This window comes from Puma concolor, chromosome B1 (assembly GCF_028749965.1).
Source record: "Puma concolor isolate L17-30 chromosome B1, mPumCon1.1.hap2, whole genome shotgun sequence".
Taxonomy (NCBI): Eukaryota; Metazoa; Chordata; class Mammalia; order Carnivora; family Felidae; genus Puma; species Puma concolor.
This window is the reverse complement of record NC_141670.1, coordinates 124,349,463-124,367,778: the sequence shown is the minus strand read 5'-3', so window position 1 is coordinate 124,367,778 and position 18,316 is coordinate 124,349,463. Positions and strand designations below refer to the sequence as shown.

Sequence of the window (18,316 nt, the reverse complement as noted above, 5' to 3'; positions counted from 1 at the left end):
AATCAAAATAAACACACAATGTGTGCATACTGCCGTGGATTATGACTGATCCCACCGTTGCATTATTGTGTGTCTCATACTGAACCTACACTGAATAGCAACTTGGAAAACACCCCCAGACAGCCACCATCTTTACTTTCCACTGGGGGGGGCGGCGCATTAAGGAAGAAGATGGGATGGGATGGGATGGGATGGGGGGGGGGGGGGCGGCAGGAATAACACAGTCTTTGAACCAACGGTCTCTCCTTGCCCTAGTGAACTCTTTGTCTGGTTGCTGAACACGTTTGTGAAATCAAGGAAAAGAATCCAAACAAAACAAAAGAGTAGGCATCCCAGCCTAATTACAATAGGTGCCCAGCACCCTGTGTTGCCAGCAAAGCCAGAGCGTGGTTTGAATCTTTCGTTCAAGCATTTGCTCTCCGTACCCCCAATAAAACGTATCTCATACATTCTCTTTGCATTTCTCCAAGGTTTCCCCAAAACGGCCCACTCTGTGTCACTCCTTAGAAAAGGAGGACGTGAGGCACGAACACACTGAAACATGTTGATGGTGACTTGTTATCATCCTGAGAATATACACATGGAAATAAAACCCTCCACCCCACGCGCCCACTAGCCAGTCCATTATGCAAAAGGAGCGCTTTCCAGCTGATGGGGAAGAGCGCGCAGGAAGCGTTATTTACGTGTACATTACAGAACCGTATACCACTGCATCTGCATCCTACACAAAGCCCGAGATGGTGCAAGAAGATACACGCTGAGCATGGCACAGACCAGCCGCGGCAACACGGAGCCAAGCCCTCGTCCAATCAGATCCCCGTTAGAAGGTGGACCTCAGGGTCGGCTCTGCCCGATTAGCCTTCCCTATTATGACACCACGCTCTGCCCAACAGCCATATCCCACCGGGAGCAAATCTAATTCGTGCGGTTGCTCATTTCTCAAACTGCCGAGCCTTTCTTTCATCTGCATCCCTGCTATTCGTCCCTTAAACAGCCACCCCAAGGCCTGGGTGCCCCCTTTCCGGCTCGGTTTTTCTTTTTACCTCTTCCCACTCCTAAATAGGATTAAATGTTTATCTCTCCAACGCGCAAGCTGGAAAGGCGGAAGGCAAATGCCTCTCCTTGCTCGGGCAAGCGCCCGAGGGGCTGCGAAAAGTAAAAGCAGCAAGCAACGTGGGGGAAATCGCCGCGGATCGATCGGCCACAATAGTTGAAATCCCAGAAGCGCTCCAACTTACCCAAAATATGACATTGAAGCCAAATATGAAATATTTGATGCAACAACTGACTTCAGGACCCTTGTAGTGCTTCCCGGACATCCTCTGGGTTCATGAAGACACTTGCCCCGGCAGCCCGAGTTTGGAGCCCCGGAGCACCGTTGCTCGGAGCAGCCCGGAGGGGAGCAGGGGATCTGGGACGCAGCTCCGGGCCGCGGCTGAGCCGCACGGGGACCGACCGGCGGAGAGCCGCTCCCGCACCTCCAGCCCCCTGCGCGTCGAGGCCGCCGGAGCCGGGGTGGCCGTGAGCTAGCGGAGAAACCGCGCGCTGCAAACCCCGAGCCTCGCCAAAGCTGGCCCCGAGCCCAAGGCGAGAGCCCGCGTCTGTCCGCCAGGCGATCTGTCGGTCCGTCGGTCTCCGAGCTTCGGGGAAACGCGGCCACAGCAGATGCTGGTGGAGACGCTACTCGCTCGCCCGCCCGCCGGCTCGCGCGCGCCCTCCCACCCCTCGCTCCGCCCGCCGCTCGCTCCGCCCGCTCGGCGCGCGGCTCCTCCGCCCGCAGCTCCGCCCTGCCGCCGGCTGCCCACCGCCAGAGCCTCGGGGAGGCTCGCGCGCGCGCGTACGGGCTCGGGCGCTCCCGGGCGGCCGCGGGCCCACGTAGCCGCACCGCCTCCTGCCACCGCTCTCCGCTCCTCCCGCTGCCTTTCTCCCCGCCCCTTCTAGGACCAGCCGGGAGCGCCGCCGACCCCCCAGCGCGGCAGCGGGGTAGGTGGGGAGGAAGACTGGCGGAAGGGAGGAGGAAGCGCGCCCCGGGATTGGGAGCAGCCTGGCGGAGAGACTGGGATTGAAGAGCAGCGGGTCCCTCTCCGCCACCCGCTGCGGCAGACTGCATCTGGGGGTACGCGGGGGAGAGGGTCGCTCCGGGGCGAGAGGGCTGGGTAGTACGGATCCTGCGAGCCCCCTGTTCCCGGACAAGCCCCCTTCCGGGTGTGACCACACTCGCCCCCTCCTCCACCACCCGGTAGTGCTGCAAGAGAAGACTCCCGGCCACTGAGCGTGAGTGGAAAGGGGTCGTAGACTTTGCTGGGAGCAGAGGGTTGGGGCGGGGGAGAAAAAAAGAGACGGGAAATGGGGCGAGTAGATTGGGAGAATTGCAAAGGAACGTCTCCGGAATCCAAGTGTGGCTCCAACCCAACCTCCCCACCTGCCGGAAACATGAGCCTCGTCCCAGAAATGCGGACAACCAAGGAGAGATGGCTCAAAGGAATCCCAGCCGGGATACAATTCTCACCCTAGGGTCTTGTAGTAAACACAAACTCGGACAGCAAATGCCCCCGCGAGAAGGAATAGTGCCGAAGATCCTGACTGGTTCCAGGAAGTCTTCTGGGAAGTTGGAATTGGGATTATAAATCATAAACCATTAAGCTTTTGACCCCTGGGGAAGGATAGAACGCGTGGCTGGAAACTGTTTTAGAGCGCTGAGAAGGTGTGCCTATTTGTTGCGTATCCGACCTCCTCCTGGAGCACCTTCATGGGTGCTAGGGAGCAGGTTCGAAATATGAGCAGTTCAGAACTGTGTGTAAATGTGTATGGAAATGTTTTTTCCAAGCTTCACAGAATTAGAAGGAGAGATGAAATCAGGAAAGATTTCCAGCACCACCCATGTAACCTGGTACTGCACGCAGAAATCTGCGTGTTTCCTAAACTCCCCATGTGATACTTAGTAGGCTTATGTTTGAGAACCTTTTCATAGGGTTTCTCTGGTTAACTGCCTATCACTTTTCTCAAAAATAGGATAGCTAGTTGACAACCTGTAATCCAGTTTTGGAGCCAAGAAGTTGCTTTTTCTTGCAATAAACCATCCTTTGAGATAAGCTTGGCCTTGAGAGGGATTGAGGGTATATTGAGGTCACAGGGGACCCACAAACGTGAGAGGATCAGGAATCCTATCTATTCAATACCACAGAACTATGATACTAGCTAACACAGTGACTCAGCCCTTTGGATGATAGAACCCTCTCTCCCTCATAAGTGCCCTCCACCTACGGAAAACACACAGCATGCTAACCAGGTAGGCTAAGCTTCAAAGGTAAGGTCTGCCTTCAACAGCAGATTCCCTTCTAACAGGAAGGCACTGAGAAGCTTTACCTAGACCTATTCCTGCGATATTGTAACTCTTTCTATATATATAAATAGAACCGTTCCTGTAGATTCCTGAATAAGTCAGAGGAAAGGTCTTTCTTAAATAGAGCTAACACAATTCAGAAAAGGACTGGAAATTAGATCCAGTTGGATCTAAGTTGAGTTGATCCCTAAGCAGGATTTATCTTTGAAATAAAAACAAAGAAGGGAAAGTTCAGATAACTCATCAGTAATCGGGAAGACTAGTTGAATTCTCATTTCCTATGTCAAAAGTAAGTTTAAGTACCCTTGTAAAGCAAACCAGAAGAAAACAGAGTATTTGTTTAACCTCTAGCTAGAAGTATTTCTCACCTAAGAAGCAAAAGAAGAAAATGATGTGGATATGACTGGGTAGTATCTTAAAATGCATCAAGCATTGTTTTAAAAGGCAACCTAAACCAGGGAAAGAATATTGACAGCAGACATGAAAAAAAGTCTGAATGTCTGTAAGTAGGGCTCATATAGCTGAAGCTAAATATGAAATCTCAATGATTGAGTATAAACAGAAAACAAACTATATACAAACAAATATGAATAGTAATAAATATACGGTGAAAATCAACCTTACCAGTAATAGAAATAGACATTAAAACAAATTAATGATAGGGGGCCTCTGGCTGGCTCGGTCAGGTGAAGCATGCAACTCTTGACCTCAGACTCATGAGTTTGAACCCCACGTTGGGTGTGCAGCCTACTTAAAAAGAATGAATGAATGAATTAATGAATAAATAAATAAATAATTTTTTTTAAAAAATAATTACAAATGTATTAAGATAATGAGCACTGGTTTCCTCATTCGTTGCTGGTCCTTGTGAAGGGATATCATGCATTTGGAAGGCATTTTGGCTGTGTGTCCCAGGTCAGGGAGTGCCTACACTTTGACTCAGCAGTCCGACTTCTGGGAATCTAGCCAAAGAAATACTCCAAAATATGGGGAAAGTTATATACTGCAATTTGTACATCATGGCAGTATTTATATTGAAGATTTGGCCACAGCTTAAAGATCCTGGGGTAGGGACTATGGCCGTGTCCTTGTTGCCACCTGAACCTGGACCATAATGTTACTTCATGTTTTTTGCCTGTGCCCATGTCATTCTTGCCTCTGCCTAAAACACTCTCCTTGCCCTTTGTCTGCAAGCTGACTCCTCTTACTTATCCTCAACACTTTTTAGCTCCAGTGTGGTTAGCATGCACTGTTATATTAGTTTCAGGGGTACACCATAGGGATTCAACAATTCTATGCCTTGCTCAGTGCTCATCACCATAAGTGTGCATTTAATCCCTTTCACTTATTTCACCCATCCAGCATTTGCAAGGTTCTTTCTTTTGTTCCCTCAACACTTCCTACATTCTTCCATTTTGCACTAGGAGACTACCTGTAATTACTTGTTTCCCTGCCTGTCTGCTCCACTCTGCTGTGACTCCTTCAAGGGTGTGGTCCATCTCCTTTTAATTTTAGAATCACTAGCGCCTTGCTTATGTGGCAGGTGCTTGATAAATATTTTTTTAACGAATGAATCATTTACTCAAACATTTTGCAGCCATTAAGGACAATGATTATAAAGAGTATGTGGCAATATGAGTAATTATAATGTTAAATTTCCAGGGCACTGTATATGGAATTATATCAAAGTAATATTGTTAAATGAATTGCAAAAAAGTGCAAAACAGGATACACAATGGGCTGCCATTTTGTAGGGGAAGAAAAAGAGCGTTGACAAAGGAGACTAGAAGCTTTGTATACACACATATTTCTGGTTAATGGGTCGGTCATCTACAGAAGAAAATAAGAGACATTGATAATAGAGGTTTGGGGTGGGGTTGGGGAGCACACTGGAAAACTAAAAGATATGATACAAAAGAGACCTGCTGTATATTTTAATATACCCTTTTGTTTTTGAAATGTGTACAATGTGGATGATATAACTGTTTTGAAAAATAGATCACCCTACAAAAATTTTATGCAATTGGATGAAATAAGTTAGGAGTCAATTCTCAATAAATAATAACAGTTGTTGGTTGTGGGATTGTGGGTGATTTTGTTTTCATGTCTCTGGCTTCCAATTTTTTTTTTTTAATGTAGCTATATTGCTTTTACAGTTACAAAGATAAAATTAAAAAGACTAAACAATTAACTAAATAATCATTGTATTTATTTCATCACAACTTCCTCACTTCTCCTTAAATTTTGATCTATCTTAAGAAGAAAAGAAGAACAGTTTTCTCCCTGGAGACTCTTATGGTCATCTCCTCTATAATTCTGAAGTTGAAAAATGGTTAGTAAGTTTAACTACCAAAAAGTTAACCAGTCTTTCAAATAGCAGTGAGAACATGTTAAATAGGTAAAGCATGTTCTTCTAACAGTTGCAGAGCTGAACAGCAAGATATGACAATAGCATTGTACCAAATTTAAGACACCAAATTTAATGAGCTTGTCTGTCTCTGTTTTACTCGTCTTGCCCACTTTTCTGCCTCCCTCCTTTCCCTTTTACTGTCTCTGATCCTCTAGTCCTTTTTTTTACTTCTATGCAACCAGCACAGCTGGTTACCTCCCCTCCCCCATTGCCTCCTTCCTCTCAGAACCTGAGGAGTGTTCTAGTGTCCCCCCTCTTTTAACATCCATATCTTCTGGGAAGACCAGTCCCCTGCCAGGCTCCAAGGGATGTCTTGACCTTCTAAGACAATTTGGCTCTTGCCAATGTTTCATTCAGAAATGGGCTGTGACACAATTCTGGCCAATGAGACATGAGGAAAATGTGCTGAGGGGTTCCTCACACCTAAAAGATGGTTTCCTTTTGGCCTTGGATTTAATTGTGTTTGGATACGACAGCTGGATCCTATATGTAGTCTGATAGTAAAGACCGCACCAACAAGGGCAGAGTGAGAAACTGAAGAGAACCTAGGCCTTGCAGACATTGCTGCATGGCTGACTTAAGCCTACCTCAGGACTTCCTGTCATAAGAGAGACTCACTGGGTTATGGGCACTGAGAGGGGTTTTCAGTTTCATGCAGCTTAAAGTACCCTGACTTAAAACCCTCTCCTCTGAGCTTCTCCCCGTCCTTTTGATTTTCTCTTCTTGAATCACCTCCAGCTTCTCCATGTTTCCCTCAGTAACACTCTTTTTCTATTTTTCCCTCCCCTGTCCTCTCTTTCCCCACTGTTCTGTCTCTTTGAACTAATACGGGGCAGACCTTTAGTGCACTGTCTGACCGGTTGATAACCCACCCCTTTCTCTCAGCCTTTCTCAGCCACAAAACACTTCCCCACCTCTGGCCATGTTTGTACTTCACAGTGGACAGGGCTGTGTAGATCCAGGCTGGCCTGCCAGAGAGTCTTTCTCACTCGAGGGGGTTCAGTAAAAAAAGGATCCCTTCCTGTGGCTGAAATGGCGGTGATGTTTTTAGGAGAGTTGGGGTGCCTGTGTTTCCAGCAGGAAGCCAATCCCTCCCTCTCTCTCTCTCTCTCTCTCTCTGTCTCTCTGCAGAAAGAGGAAGGAAGCATAAATGCTGAGAGAAATAGCACTCTGACAGCGTGGGCCACACAAATGGTGCATTTTGTCTTCTGAAAGGCCTCCAGCCATGCTAAAGGCTTTCTACTTCTGGGTTTCTTCAAGAGGACCTTGTCCTTGAGGTTTATGAGATTTTTAGACAGAATCCTTCCATCTCAGCCCATTTTGTCTTTAGCTACTTTGAATTGGGAACCTCACATTTGCAAATCAAAAAACTTTGATTACACAATGGGTCATCCCACCTCAAATCCATTGTGAAATGAGGTCAACTTAAAATATTTTTTAATGAGTCATAATATAAAATTAAAGTGTATTCTCATAGTTAATGGATTAACTCTTGTGCCTACTGTTCTTTAATTGAAAAGTGAGTGAATTAAATGTTATATTTTTCTATGAACAATTGGTCCCCCAGGATCAGTACCAGCCCCATGCTCCTCTAATCCCATACCCACACATACCATTAAAGAAGATTAGCTTTCAGAGTCCAAGGAAGAACATAGAAAGTATATTTGTCTCAAAAACATGATTAAACAAGTATATGTAGAACATAATTGTTTCACTTTTTGAAATCAGTTATAATTGCTTGTACAGTAAGATTCTGTCTTTTACAAAATATGACAAAACAGGCATCGATTTTATTCTACTTTCTTTTGAAAATAGCACTTCAATTTCCTCCTGCTTTGGAAATAGTCAGCTAAGCCTGTGAATCAAGGTGCCAGGCCCTTCCCTCACCTTAGGAGGGAGCAAGTACTCAGAAGCTACCCTTTGTGATACTGAGTAGAGGGAGAAAAAGACCAAAAACCCCCTGGAGTTCAATGATACAGGAACTGAGACCACCTTTCAGATCCTCCTCATTCTTCCCGCCCCCCCCCCACCCTGCTCCCAAAGCTAGCTGAGTTCTTTCCAGTAAATTTTCTTTCTGATTAGCCAATGCCTATTTCTATGGCTTAGATCAAAAACTCCTGGGGCACCTGGGTGGCTCGGTTAAGTGTCTAACTTCAGCTCAAGACATGATCCTGTAGTTCATGGGTTCCAGTCCCACGTCAGGCTCTGTGCTGACAGCTCAGAGCCTGGAACCTGTTTCAGATTCTCTGTCTCCCTCTCTCTCTGCCCCCACCCCCACCCCAACTCATGCGCTGTCTCTCTCAAAAATAAATAAACATTAAAAAAAATCTAATAATACTATGTGAACTTTTAAAACTGCACCTTTTGGGGCACCTGGGTGGCTCAGTCAGTTTCAGTTAGGGTCATAATCTCACAGTTTGTGAGTTTGAGCCCAGTACCAGGCTCAGAACCTGCTTCAGATTCTCTTTCTGTCTCTCCCTCCCTCAAAAATAAAGTTATTAATTAAAAACTGCACTTTCCAGAGAAAAATACTAACTTCTTTTTTTAAGTTTATTCATTTTTTTGAGAGAAAGAGAAAGTGCGAGTAGATAGGGATAGAGAGGGAGAGAGAGAATCCCAAGCAGGCTCCGCCTTGTCTGCTCGAACCTACTGTGAGATCATGACCTGACTGAAGTGGGACGCTTAACCGACTAAGCCACCCAGGCACCCCGAAAAATATTAACTTCTGATTTCAAAAATAACATATTCTCTTTACACAATATTTAGAAAATACAAAAAAACATGTTTAAAGAATCACCCATGACAGTATTTCCAAGAAAAACTATTGTCAATATTTTGATATATTTTCTTTATTAATAAATATTTTTATATGATTGATATAAATCTCTGCAGACTTCATTCTGCAGAGAAAAAATGTAAACCTATTATATCTTTCATTTCCAGTGCCCCTAAGCTTTGCGCGGTGGCAGTATCATAGCCAACAAGGTTTATCCGAGGCATGGTTATTGCTAATTGAAAACTTCTCCAGGGGCGCCAGGGTGACTCAGTCGGTTAAGCGTCTGACTTTGGCTCAGGTCATGACCTCACCCCTTGAGTGTTCCAGCCTCACATAGGGTTCTGTGCTGACCACTCAGAGCCTGGAGGCTGCTTCAGATTCTGTGTCTCCCTCTCTCTGCTCCTCCCCCCCCCCACTCTGTTTCTCTCTCTCTCAAAAATAAATAAAACATTAAAAAAAAAAAGGAATCACGGAGAAGAAGGAGAAGAAGAAGGAGAAGAGGAAAATACAACTTTTCCAGTGCCCCAAAATAGTGCCAAGAAATCCTCTATTAGAACAGAGGCAAGTCCATCTCGAATTTCCAGGCTGTGGTTATCAGTCAAGATTCCAACCTCATAGCCCCATATCTCAAGCCCTTCAGTGTTTTCCTTTTCCACCAAATATCAGTCTTCATTTCTATTCTTATAAGGCAAACATGCCTGCATGTTCTCTTACATTCCTAAGTCACTCCCAACTCCAAACAATCTCAAAAGGCCATTCCCATCATATAAACCTCACCTTCCATCCATCACCAGATCAAATTACTTCATAGTTAAGTAGAATTCAACTCCTTATGAAATCTGCCCCCACTTAGTGGTAGGCATGCATATCCAGTAATTGTCTCTTTCACATTCAGTCATTTTTAGCCTCTAAAAACTTTGCTTCCGTGAGGAAATATCGCTTTCCAGTGAATCTATAATGGGTGAAACACTGAACTTAATGTTCAGAAACAGGGAATAGATACTAACAGATTCATCAGATATCTACTTAGGTTTTATTATGCAGAATCAATTGATTCAGCCACAAATATCTATTGAGCACATCTCCTGTTAAGGCACCTGTGTTCATGGTTCCTGCCCTAAAAGTGCAACTGTAAGAAATAGACAGAGGTAAGAACTCAGGTCGGAGTGAATTAAATGCTATAATTCCAACAAAGTGTGGCATGCATACAGACCATAAATAAAAGCCTCTTCCAGAGCTATTTTTTCTTTTCTTTTTCTTTCTTTCCTACAATGGTAGCCCTAGGACAAAACTTCTAGGAACAAAAACTAGTTATGTTAATCAAGACTGAATGTCTTATATCCAAATCATTTATTTGAATGAGGTCAAGACTCTGGACGAATAGGTTTTTGAAGTCATGCTTAACCACATGGTACAGCTGCTGTGGAAAACAGTTTGGTAGTTCCTCAAAACATTAAACAGAATTCCATATGATTCAGCATTTCTGCTCCCAGGTACATACAAAAAAAAAAAAAGGAATTGAAAGCAGGGACTCAAACCGATACTTGTGTACCAATGCTCCTAGTAACACAATAGTCAAAAGGTGACAATAAAACAAGTGTCCATCAACAGATAAGTGGATAAACAAACTGTGGTATATACACTCAGTGGAATATTATTCAGCCTTAAAAAGGAATAACATTCTGATGCATGCTGCAGCATGGATGAACATTGAAAATATTATGCTAAGTGAAATAAGCCATACACAAAAGGGCATATATTTCATGGTTACAGGAAGTAGAATAGAGCTTACCAGAACTGAAGGGCAGGAGGATGGAGAGTTATTGTTTAATAGGTAGAGTTTCTGTTTGTGATGATGAAAAATCTCTGGAAGTGGATAGTGGTGATATTTGCACAGAGTTATGAATACTTAATGTCACTGAACTTAAAAATGGTTGAAATGATAAACTTTATGTTATGTATGTTTTACCACAATAAAAAAGTCTATACTTAAGTAACAAACAGAGGAATAGTTCAAAATGTTGATAAGTTGCTCTCACAAGTCTAAATATGATCAAAATTAAATGTCCAATACATGCATTCTAAGGCTATGAGTTGTATGCGTCCTCACTTTAGGAAATCTAAGAGAAGTGCAAAAATAAATTAAGAGGCAATTGCATATAGAAGGATCTATTTTACAGAGGGATTTATCCAAGCGTCCCTTTAAATAAGGAGCTTCCCTAGTAAACTTAAGAGTGGAAACACTCCACTATTGAGAGCAGGAATACTCTCGGGAAAGAACTATCAGGAAGCTGGGGTCCCTCTCCAGTGCACAGTCTCAGATAGGAGACCAGCCACCTGTGTCTTTCTCTTTCCAGAGGAAACTCTGGCCCCTCTCAAGACTCCCATGAGAATCCAACACATCTGAGGTGATTTGGGGATGTGTGGTTGAGGGCATATAGCTACGTTCTAAGCTGGCAACCTGAGTTTTCCTTTCAGTGGTTCAGCTGCCTTTTCCATCAGACCGTAGACTCCTTGAAGGCAGGATCAGGTTGTCCTTGTAGTATGTTGCAAGTACTCTATACATGCTGGGTACATAATATTATTTACTGAATAAGTGAATGAATGGATTAACTTTAGTGAAATGACAAGGGAAGGTCAAACAGCTCTGAAATTCTAATATGTAGGAAATCTTACTTGAGTCATAAAGTTCAAATGACACATACAACCCTAGAGAAATACTTCTCAAAGCATAAAATGAAAAAAAATCTGTGTTCAAGTTTATTCTATCTACGAACGAGACATATTTTCTACTGTGTTTGTAATTCTGCCGCTTACCCATATGTACCACATTCACTAAGTTCACAATAAATACTGTTGACAGAATGAATGACAAGGCAAAAAATAGCTTGCAGTACTTTCATTTTTTACAAGTGTGGAAAGCATATTAAACCATCTGCTGATTAAAAATATGCGTGTTTTGACTTGCATATGAATCAAATTAACATACATAAATCCAGCATCTTCACATCACTAGATTCACAGCCATAGCCAATGTAATTTTCCATGTTTCTTCAAATTCATCAATTGCAGTGACATAATTAAGTTATTAGGCATAAAGTACACAGCAGTGATATATAACTAAAAGCTAACTTTTGTTTTATTTCAATTCAATGATTGCTTATCCTCTAAAAATAAAAAGGTGTAAGATTGTTGGAAATCTAAAATTTTATGTTCAGATTTGCTCTATAAATACCTAACATCACCATGGAAAACTAAAATTTGAGGTACAGAACAGGAACTATTACCCCTCAGTATGATGAATTAGGATTAACTGAAATACTGTACGTTGAACAATAGCACCTTGCTGCCTATATAACTCCAGAAACAACTTGCAAACTTCAGTTTCTACCTGCTTTTGCTGGCCCATTACCACCTACCTCTCTCCAAGACCCTATCCGGAGCAGGGAAGATATTCTGTGAAGTAAAGGAACAACTCTGTACACTGTTTGGACCAAGCAGTGGACCAAGCAACCACGCTGGGAGGAGGAACACATCCAAATTGCAAACCTAGGTCAGAGAGAACACCAGGTCTGGGCCAAGACAATTAAGATAGGGTCAATCACGGGGCACCTAGGTGGCTCAGTCAGTTAAGCATCCAACTCCTGATATGAGCTCAGGTCTTGATCTCATGGTCATGAGTTCAAGCCCTGCATTGGGTTACATGCTGAGCATGGAACCTACTTAAAAAAAAAGAAAAGAAAAAAGACAAGGTCAATCTCTGTTACTAAGAGACACCTATTCCTTCCTCTTAACTCATCAGTCCCTCAGGATCCACCACCATCTGGAGCACCATTCCAGGACCAAGAATGTAGCCCAGGTGGAAACTCTAGTACCTTGCTATTGATATACTTCTGGCACTATAAACCTGCCACCATATAAATGCCCAGCACCTTGGTCATTGGGTCCTCCCAGGATTGCTGGCACTGAGCCACTGAGAACAATAGAAGTCTTTCTAAAGCGGTGTTTCCTAGCTTTGTCTGGTGATAAGAATCATCTAGGGCTATTGATATAAACACAGATTTTCCTAGACAAAAATATTTAGGAGATCTATCTGGGGTCCAGGAATCTGAATTTGTAACAAGTACCCAGGTGATGCTCTTCACCAGGGAATTTGGGGAAATACTGAGTTCAGTACACTCTTCAACGTGTTCCTAGAGTCTCCTAGTAGGGGGACAGGGGGAGTTGCCCTGTGTGGATTCAAGCCTTGTCATCTTCAGGGATAATGAACTAAGTGTCCTTTGTACACTGAGAAGTCTTTGTAAATCCAAGGCATGCCGTCATTATCATGATTATATACCTTTAGCCACAGCCTCCAGGACAATATGCGAAGCTGGGTGAGCTTCTCAACACACAGGGCTGAATGACCAGTTGAGGGAGGATGAAGGGTGGCCAAAGGCAGAGGAGAGAGGGAGGAGAAGGAATAAAATCTGGATCGAGAAATTAATACTTATGTATTTCAATCCACAGCTGCTTTGGCTGCTGATATAAATCAAAGGAAGAAGGAAAGAGATTGAGGGAGAAAATGTAAACAACATGAATTTTTCAGATATTAAAAACTGAATGTGTTAGCTGAATTATTCATTTATTGAACTTGCAATTTATTTTTCAGTACTACTATGTGAATAAATGTGAGTTGGGCTCTGAGATACAAGTAGGTATTAAGATAAGCACCTATGATGGGTAGCCACACAAAGTAGGGTGCCTGTGAATTTTAGTCATCTATATGAGGTTGCCACAGCTGGGAAAAAGATTCCATTCTGTCAGTTTGGGTGCTGACTTACCATAAATTAAAGATGAATGTACTTAGAGCACAGTCTCCCCTGTGGACACAAAGCCCAGGCCCTTCCTTACAATATTGATAAAGAAAATTTGCAATGATGCCAGAAATGAAAGATCTGTATATTCTTGCAGGGAGCTGGGAGATAATTTAGAGACAACAACCACTCTCTTTCTGAGACTTGAAAAAGAAGTTGTGAGTTACATAGTACTCTGCAGAATCACGTGGCATTAAGAAAAGGAAAATCGTGCTCCAGTCTCCTTCAAAAGATAATTCAATCTTCTGAATTCAATCATATTCTGATTGAATATGTTCCTGCATACTAATGGAGAAATGGACTGGCTTTTCCTGATCCCATCTAAAGGCATGATTATACAACCAAATATTAGCAACTCAACTCAGCAAAGACACGTTGTACAAATAAATAGCATGAATGAGTAGAGCAGGTAAATCTCCTAGATGGAGTTGTTTGGGAAGAATCCTTCAAGTTTCTGAATACATTTTGAAAGACACAGGAATTCAAACTTAACTCTCCTCAGGTCAGAAATGTATCTTAGCCCTTTTAGAAGGTGTAGTTCCTCCCATTGTAACAAATATTCCAACGAGCTGGGGTGCAGTCAGGAGATGGCTTTGGGATCATCAGGAAGTGTATTAAATGCCGAATATGCCCCCCAAAGCACCCTCTTTTGACAGCCACATGAAATATGCAAAAGGCACTTAATAATTCTCATTTTCAATTACAATTCCTTAGGTGTCATTCCTTTTTTCTCAGATATGTACAAGAAAAAACGTATGTCCATGGTCATCCCGCTGATAAAATTTCAATCACAGAAACTTTCCCTTTAAAACTAACAAGGCTTTTTATCTCCCTGAGTTAGCCAGATAACGATTGCACAGGCCACTCGGAATCACCGGGGAGAGCTGAAACTGGAGCAGCGCGGATAAATGAGATCCCTGTAGATAAACCACATAATTCAGGGCAGCCAGGAGGTACAGACTCTTCCCTCACTTAACCTTGTAGCAAAGCTCCTGTGGGTAATTTGACTCCCTGTGAGCTTTTCTCTGTTGGAATGGAAGGTGGGTTGTAGGGAGGGAAATGTTAGCGGGGGAGGCAACATCCTGGGAAGGAAGGAACACTGGATAAGGACGTAGGAGAGCTACCCTAATTTGCCCACCTTTGCTCAATGACTTTGCAACTGAAAAACCTTAGCTTCCTTACCGAGAAGGGGGGAGACTGAACCTGCGGGAAAGAGATCTTGACGTGGAAGAACTCTCCAAATCCCTGCTGGGGACAGTGGGAAAGTAAGCAGGTTCCAGGCTGTGGCTATCACCAAACAGTATTCTGTCTGTCTGTTTACATGTTAGGATTTCATACAGGATTTCATTTTCTGCAGCATATCCCGTACTGAAAGAAAGTTTGCAACCCCTGGATTAAAAGAATGGTTTACTTTCAGTTAACAGTCAATAATAAAAGGGATATAGACCTGCTAAAGTGACTAGAAGGTTCTCAAAGTATTAGCTACATATTGGTAGAATCTACAAAACGAAGAGATGCTCAATGGATGTGAGAGAGGAAATTTAAAGAGAAACTCTGAGGGTTAGGAAAAAAAGCTACATCATTCTTTCTTCCTCCCTTCTCAAGGCAAATTTTTACCCCTGCCCCAGTGTCTCTCAGCTCTGGCTGCCCACGAGAATCACCTGTGCAACCATTAAATTATACAGGGTCTGGGCTCCACGTCTGGGGATTCTGACGGAGCTTTTTCAGCTATTCCAGTAGTGTGTGTGTGTGTGTGTGTGTGTGTGTGTGTGTGTGTGTGTGTGTGTGTGTGTGTATTTAAGGATCCATAGCTGACTTTGATGTATAACTACGATTGACAATCTCTGCTTGGCTTCAGTTCTTGGTCTTTCCTAAGACCACTCTCATAAAAGACATTAACGACCTCCCCAATGTCAGTTATCATTTTTGGGCAGATGACTCCAAATCACACTCTCGAGAAACAACCACCTTCCGTCTGGGTGTCTCAGCTCTTTGCCCACCAGCCAGCCTTGCTTCCAGTATCACTCCATCTGTTAGGGCAAAGTCCTTCTAGTGGCTCAGGCTCTCAGTGACCCAAAGGCATCTCTGATTCTGCCACTCCCTGTGCAGCCAGCATCCTATCCGCACAAGCTTAACAAACCTACCCCTGTATCTGATCTTAAACCAGGTCCCAGCTTTCCATGCCTACTGCCACTCTTGAAATCAGGCTCCCTTTATTTCTTGTCTACGATGTATATAGTCACTTACAGGAGTCTCATTCTCCCATCTTTACCCTCTTTGATCTACCCTAATCTGACTTAACTAACCCCTTGTTTAGATAACTACAAATAAGTAACCCCACAGCCTACCCTTTCAAAATAAACCCCTCCATCTATCTTTTAGGTTCCACAATAGAAACCCAATCTAAGTTTCCAGCCTGATCTTTGATTACACAGCAGCATGAACACAATCCACCAACCAAAGAGCATTGTTGTTTCTTTTGTAAACATATCCTAGGCTTTCCTAATTATGCGCCCCTATTGTTCTCTCCCTCTCCAAGACCCTCCTCCCCATTCGATGCCACCTCCTCTGAAAGGCTCTCCAGAATTCTCCAAGTGAATATGAAGCATACTGAAAAACATCGTGCTTGATCCTCTTTCATAGTAGTCATTATACGCTGTCTTGTGGTGTGGCTATCTATGGCTATCTCTTATCACCTTTACCAAGCTGCTGCTTCTTCAGAGCCCTGCCCTGGGAGCCTTGTAACTGTACAGAAAGAGAGGGGTCTTTGGAACCAGAAAACCCTATATTTAAATCCCAGCTCTGCCACCCAACATCTGTTCGAGCTGGTTCAAATTATTTAACCCTTCTCTGTTCTAGTTTCCCAATCTGTAAAATGGGAATATTAATATCCAGTTCCTAGGATTAGTGTGACGTCTGAATGAGATGTAAGGTGTCTGGCACAAGAAAGGCTCTTAACAAATGGTAGTTCCCATTAACGAAGGTCAAATGGGGACTCCACACACTTTTATCTATAATGGAAGATGATGTGCTGCTAACCCAGCCTAATGGGAACCTTCCTCTACAAATATTTGCCAGCTGGTCCTTTTTACTTATTAAGAAGATGGCAAGGTATTTTTGAGACAAGACTCTGAAGCAGGGAAGTAATGGCTTCTTCCTTATTATCTGTTGGCCAGTAATAATAAGTGTTAGTGCTAATAGTGAAATAGCAAGGGGACAGGAAAGGGAAGAAAAGGCAGCAAGAAAACCCTGAACTACAATGTCCAGCAATACATAGTGAGAGACATAAAATGCCCACAACTTTGCAAAGCAATTATCAAGTTACATTATGCGGTAATGGAATAAGCCATATTCAGGAGGGTGGAAATCATTAAATAATAGGAGAGTTATTAGAATAATACATCAAATCATTATGTCAAATACAAAAAATATATAATTGCTTCTATATACAATACATTTGATAAGATTTAACACCAATCCCTAATAGCATTATTTTAAGAGTAGAAATAGAAAAAATATTTTCTTAATATAACAAGTATAAAATTAAAATCAATAGCCATCATTATATTTAATAGTAAAGCATTAGTGATAGCCCCATTAAAATACGTACAAAAGAAGGAAAACTATTTAATATTGTTCTGAAAGTTATAACCAGTGCAATAAGACATGATACAAAATTAAAGGTATATTATTAATAATGAAGAGATAAAATGGCACTTATTTTTAAATGAAGTCATTATACAATTGCAGTTTCAAAGAAATAACTTAAAAATTGATTGAGCACAGGAGATGGATGCAAGATAAACAAACAGGCATCAAAAGCACCCCAACATAATTGAAATAATCAGTTGGAAACTTTTAAAATTCATATTAATATGTAGTTCTAAAAAAGATTGAGATGGTTGTTAGAAAAAGTGAATACAGAGAGCCCATACACTGTTACCACAACAAAAATATCTTAGAAGTAGATTTAATGTATACTATCTTTCATCTGTTTAAACAAAGGAGCAAAATTTTATTGAAATATATTTATTAGAGCTTGAGAAAATGGAAAAACACATTGTGCTACTGAACACAAAGACATTGTTCTAAATGTTTAAATATTTTTTAAATAATAAAGTTTTAATCAAGACACTCAACAAGTATTTACTGAACATTTATTACATGCCTAGCAAAGTTTTAGGGGATAACCATACAAAGAATGAATAACACAAAGACTGCCCACACGGTGTTTAGATTCTTATGGAGCTGACACATCAAATAAAGCCTTCCTATAACATAACGTCAGGTGCATTGAATATAATATGTGCATTGAAGAAAAATAAAACAGGGCTAAGAAAGAGAGAATGAAAGGAGGAGAATATTATTTAGAATGAAGTGGTCAGGAAAGGTCTTTGAGGAAGTAACATGTGAACAGAGAGTTAAATAAAGTGCAGTGGAAAGCCATGTGGCTGTCTGAAGGAATGGTGTTTTTGCAGAGGGAATAGCAAATGCAAACACCCAGACATGAAGCCATGCTTGATGTCTACCAAGAACAGTAAGTAACCCGGTGTTATTGAGATAGAGCAAGTGAAGACTAGTAGGAGATATGAGACAGATCCTATAGGGCCTTGTGGACCTTATAAGCTCTGGGTTTTATCATAAATCTGATGGTAGCCATTGGAAGATTTTGATCAGGTGAGGATGTGATTTAATTCCATTAAAAAAATTTTTGTCTGGGGGCAGCTGGGCGGCTCAGTCAGTTAAGCATCCAACTTCGGCTCAGGTCATGATTTCACAGTTCTTAAGTTTGAGCCCCCCACCAGGGGAGCTTGAGCCCCACTTTGGGTGAGCCCCACTTTAGGCTCTGCACTCTCTTTCTTTCTCTCTCCCTCTCTCTCTGCCCCTCACTCACTCGTGCTCTCTCTCTCTCAAAAAAACAAAAAAATTAC

At 42.5% G+C, this 18,316-nt stretch overlaps 1 protein-coding gene and 1 pseudogene across 2 annotated transcripts in view; one reads left to right on the top strand and one right to left on the bottom strand.

Moving 5' to 3' along the window:
* The window catches only part of TSPAN5 (tetraspanin 5), a 175,721-nt gene extending 174,006 nt beyond the window's left edge, over positions 1-1,715 (bottom strand). Inside the window, exon 1 of one of the 2 annotated variants that reach the window (XM_086704527.1) lies at positions 1,239-1,715. In XM_086704527.1, coding sequence (XP_086560653.1) covers positions 1,239-1,319 — 81 coding nt within the window. In that variant the 5' untranslated portion in view covers positions 1,320-1,715. The remainder of the gene's footprint in view (positions 1-1,238) is intronic. The other variant, XM_025922083.2, reaches the window with a different exon arrangement.
* A 6,989-nt stretch (positions 1,716-8,704) lies between these two features.
* LOC112859233 (U4 spliceosomal RNA) lies at positions 8,705-8,837 on the top strand (annotated as a pseudogene).
* The last annotated feature ends 9,479 nt before the right edge of the window (positions 8,838-18,316 follow it).